The sequence below is a fragment of the Coptis chinensis genome, chromosome 7, assembly GCF_015680905.1.
Source record: "Coptis chinensis isolate HL-2020 chromosome 7, ASM1568090v1, whole genome shotgun sequence".
NCBI lineage: Eukaryota > Viridiplantae > Streptophyta > Magnoliopsida > Ranunculales > Ranunculaceae > Coptis > Coptis chinensis.
In genome coordinates this window covers 28,715,252-28,720,164 of record NC_141462.1, presented here as the reverse complement: position 1 = coordinate 28,720,164, position 4,913 = coordinate 28,715,252, and the positions used below count along the sequence as shown (strand labels likewise).

Genomic DNA, 4,913 nt, shown 5'->3' with positions numbered 1-4,913 from the left:
GCACAAACAGATGGTTATTACTCTGCATCTCAACTTCATGCCGCAACCGTTCATCTGAAGGTGGTTTCCACTTTGAAAGTTGTACATTACGTTCATCATCAACAATCATGTTGTGAAGTATAATACATGTATTCATTATACGGGATAGAGCTCCTCTGTCCCACTTATGAGCATGCCTGCTAACAATTGCAAATCTAGCCTGTAAAACACCAAAACCACGTTCCACATTTTTACGAGCTGCTTCTTGCGCTTTTGCAAAATTAGTATCCATAGGAGTAGCGGGGAGATGGATTTGTTTTGAATCGGTGTAGCCCATGGTCGATATATTCCATCAGCAAGGTAGTAGCCCATATTGTAAGGATTGTTATTAACTTGATAAACACAAGCTGGAGCTGTTCCTCTAATTAAATTATCAAATAAATGAGAATTATCTAACACATCAAGATCATTACTCGATCCAGCCATTCCAAAGTATGCGTGCCAAAACCATAGCTCCTAGTCTACAACTGCTTCCAAAATCACAGTCGCTTTTCTAGCATGGCCCAAATGAGTTTCATGCCACGCAGTTGGACAATTTTTCCATACCCAGTGCATACAGTCTAAACTACCCAACATACCTGGCCAATTGCGTTCTTCACCTATTGCAAGCAAACGTGTTACATCTTCTTCCGTTGGGCTTCTCAGGTATTGTTCTTCAAAACAGTTGATAACTGCATTGTAGAAATGATGAAGTGATTCTCGGGCTGTACTCTCAGCAAGTTTTATCCAGTGATCCATTGAATCAGCTGGACAACCATAAGCAAGCATATGTATTGCAGCTGTCATTTTTACCAAACCCGAAACCCCAGGCAAACCAAGAGCATCACAAGAAGGCTTAAAATATGGATCAAAATTAGTGACAACTTCCACTATATTGTTAAAAAGTGGTCTTCTCATACGGAATCTACGACGAAACTTACCTACTTTATAAGTTGGTCTATCAGCAAAATAATTATACACCAACCGTTCATGCGCGTGTTGTGCATACCTTTACGCGTGTTTTTTCCTTTGATTGGTAGCTCACTCTTTGATCATTGTGTTGTTTAAACTTTGTTATGGTGCTAAAAAAAGTTTAGGAATCAAGTTTTCGCATTTTTGGATTAATTTATATGTGTGTAATACTGCAAGTTATGGAGATCGAACAACTAGAGTAAAGCTATCATAATTTGACAAGCCCTTTACAATTACAGCAGTGCCAAATGGGGCTATAAGCCTCCATTGAACATAAGATAACTTATGATTCCTTCAACTTATTCCTAAAGATTGTTATCAATTACAAATTGTTTACGCCCGACAAATTCCTCCAGGCCCTCCGAAGGTAAATCTGTATAAACTATCATCGTCATACCCTAAATCTTGAACACCAAAGCACTTTGAATTCTCAGCGAGCGGTGCAAAAGACGAAACGATAGGATTAGCTAAATTACCATTTTCATCAACGTAAACTTCAATTTCTTTAATGTAGCTTGTCTGCACAAAGTTGCCATCGAAATGTCCGGTCCCCATTGGTGGACTTGTTTCATTTTTGCCTGGGTGCACTGCCCCTCCCCAGGCAACATAATCAGCACCTCCTTGAAAACTTGGGAATAATTCCTTTGGCCAATAACCATAATGTATATAATCATCCCGGGATAGTCCACCCCAGTTAACTAACCACCAATCTTTGGTTTTAGGATCCTAACAAAACGAAAAAATTAGTAGCTATACTCAATAAGAACGATAAAAAAACACTTTGTTTTATCCATGGCAAATGTCATTTGAAGTTAACAAACCATTCTAGAGAAAATCTAAAGTAAATTAAACAGTGGAAAATTTCACTTACTAAGGAGATAGCAAGAGCCAACTCATGTTGTTCTCCACCATACTTGGAAACTGGCTCTACAAGCCCACCAATGGGATGGGATCTATCAACTTGTACGAAACCAGAGCAATGCAGGTTAAAGCAATTAACCTTGGGATCACTTCCCTGTTCAAAATTAACCCGAATACGTCGCCGTTAATAATGGAAAAAATACTAACCAAAACTAAATGTAAAATCACCCGAACTTACTTTCGAATATATGAATAATCGAGTGCGAGAATCCTTATATAACTCGGGAGATACCTGTTGAAATATATAAAAATTAAAAAATAAAAAATAAAAAAAATCATGTGTTACCTACAAAACAAGTGAGAAATTGAAAAAACTAATTGGGTCGACAAATCGTTTTACACTTCCATCATACTTTAAAATTTAAATCAACCAAAACAATTTTACAAAAGTGATAGATAACTGAAAAATGAAGTAAATTGGGGGGGGGAATAATAATTTCATAAGTATGTGTTGAATAGTATTACCGCCCAACCCGCTTGCAGAGCATTAAAGTTTGCCCCCAAATCAGCACTTTCAATCCATATTTGTGCTGAACTGAATTGCCCAGGACCTACTGGTGGATTTTGTATATTGATTTGTCCTTCCGCTCCAAAATACTTTTTATCTGTGGGCTTCGATCTAATAAGAGCACGCTGAGAAACAAACCATTTTTAAAAATAAAATGTAGATCAAGCAGACAGCCTAGAAATTTTAAGTATCGAAATAAAATAATACTAAAATTGTCCGCAGTTTGTTCTGATAAGATTTTTCTATAGCAAAAGGAAATGCCGCTCGAAAATAGACTTACGTATCCGTCTACGGTCCCAGTAAGAACACTGTGCGAGTTCAAGATATATGACTTAGCTCTTATTAGATCTGCTGGTCGTGTTTTTTGAATGGGTACTGTTCCCTCGGGACATGCTGCACAATTTGCCGTCTTGCATGTAATTTTCTTGTGCCGTTGCATCATGTAGGAAGTAGGGTGCATCTACACTCGGAAAAAATATAGCGTCAAAGAATGGCCAAGTGGCACAATGTAGCAGTAAAACTTGCAATAAACCACATAGCAATTCGAAACATGAAGTTGGACAACAACATTTCATTCTTCCAATATTCATGCAGGATTAGTACCGAAAGGAATAGGACAAAGAAAGAAGATAAAAGACATACCAGATCAGCTATGTGATTCTTGAGGAGAGGATGATCAAATGCAGGCTGACTTCCCAAGTCCACGCAGTCGAATATATCCCCAGCAATCTGGAAAATAATGAACACTACTGAGTTCCATATGCAATGAACATATCGTCTAACAACGGGACATCTATATTTGCAATGAACACCAGTGTTATTAAACATCAAGCTATAAAGTTCTTCGGTGCATATGAATAGGATTATCTGAAAACGGAAAACAGTTGTCGTTAGATCTACGTTCTTCAACGACATTAGTAATAAAGGCCTTTTTTTGTTCTATTACTTCTATCATTCTATATATGCACAGTTTTAATCCCGATATGAAGATTTTACACCAATATAAGTTTGTAGCTCGAAAAAAAAATGGTAAAAATGAGCCAAACCATAGTCTACTTGCACTATATATATCCCAACAAGGGACGGTTCACATCTAAATATATTTGTCGAGCGTTAATGTGAATCCAGAGCTTACCAATACGATTTTAATAGGTCCACACATAAGTTTATATGAAACTGAATACTTGAGAGTTGAGACTCAAAATCGAACAGGTTGAACTTATATTAATAACAAAAAAAAAATTATGCACATAACTAGTGCATCATTGATTTTTCACCGTTTCCCTTCCAAAAGATAAAATCTATTTCTAGCGTTTTTTTTTCCTCAGATGGAAAATCTGAGCTGAATGGGAAAATTGCTAAGATACCTTAATGGTTTTGGTGAATGGCTTATCGAGAAACTTTTGTATCTTTTCTAAATCCGAATCACTTACTTCTACTTCGCTGCCTCGTACTCCATAGTAGCTCAAGCTTAGAAATAATACCGCCAACAAGGTGATAGAACCCATTTGATTAATACTTTCTTCTTGTCACTGTGGTGAGCCATTTTATAAGGGAGCTTCAAGGGCATCTCGTCCATTAGGCGCAAAAAGCGAGCACCTAAGACCTCAAATTTAGGAAGGCCTCTTAATTACTCCTAAATTGAGAAAACCTTAAAAAGTTGCCTTAGAAATAGGCCTCTTATCATATACCCAAAATAAAATTTTAAAGATGAACTCTGAACATGTGAACAATATTTGTTAATTCTAATTAGGCTTACAATGTTTATCGGAAAAAAAAAGTATTAGGCCTACAATAGTCCTAATTAAAAATAGGCCTTTGTAGAAATTCCGTGAAGTTCTTTAATTTTAGTTAACTAATTGAATTGTAAGGAAAGCCATATTTGGGACTCCGCCTTATGCCTCAACTTGGGTCGAGCATTATAGCTCTGATCAAATGCTACCAATGATAGATTACCACCAAAAGATGCCAAGGATAATTATTTCCCTTAGAGGGGTCATACAAAGATTAAAGTTACCGTAGAGAATGATAAAAGTTGCAAAAATGCACAACATACTTTTGGAAGCTAAAATATTCCATACGAATTTTTCCATTTAGAAACGTACCAATAATGAACATATAGTAACAAATAATACTTCGTACATATACACCATTATTTATAGAAATATGAACTAAATATTGGAAATTGGAAATTTGAGTAGTTTGAAATAAGAAAGTATCGAAATAAATTGTGTGCAAAACCAGAAAAGATTCACTCTTAGGCGCTTAGGAGCAAAAAGTCTCTTAAGCATCCATCCACCACCCATCTAACATTTTTTTAACTGTTGATTAACTCCAATTAATTAAAATCTAACCAAATATTTATTTTATTCTTTTTCCAAATCATTCTATTTTTTTTCCACCATTTTTTCTAAAAAAAAGAAATGATTAATTTCAATTAAAAATTAGGGTTGCAGATTTTTCAAGGGGACATCGTGAATTCTCAATTTTATTT

General features: G+C 35.8%; 2 protein-coding genes across 3 annotated transcripts; both read right to left on the bottom strand.

The window, feature by feature from the left end:
• Positions 1 to 495: 495 nt before the first annotated feature.
• LOC147486976 (uncharacterized) lies at positions 496 to 936 on the bottom strand. The gene has a single exon (XM_086573905.1). The coding sequence runs from the start codon at positions 934 to 936 to the stop codon at positions 496 to 498; it is 441 nt and encodes a 146-aa protein (XP_086430031.1).
• Positions 937 to 1,185: 249 nt separating this feature from the next.
• On the bottom strand, positions 1,186 to 3,936 carry LOC147486975 (protein neprosin-like). Of its 2 annotated transcripts, none has more exons than XM_086571651.1 (7): positions 3,787 to 3,936; positions 3,062 to 3,148; positions 2,700 to 2,879; positions 2,377 to 2,544; positions 2,090 to 2,143; positions 1,862 to 2,005; positions 1,186 to 1,716 (listed from the first exon to the last, which is right to left on the bottom strand). In XM_086571651.1, the coding sequence occupies exons 1-7, from the start codon at positions 3,925 to 3,927 to the stop codon at positions 1,324 to 1,326; spliced, it is 1,167 nt and encodes a 388-aa protein (XP_086427777.1). In that variant the 5' UTR covers positions 3,928 to 3,936; the 3' UTR covers positions 1,186 to 1,323. The 2 variants fall into 2 exon arrangements, with proteins under 2 accessions (XP_086427777.1, XP_086427779.1); XM_086571653.1 differs by having other exon boundaries at positions 3,853 to 3,936.
• Positions 3,937 to 4,913: the final 977 nt, after the last annotated feature.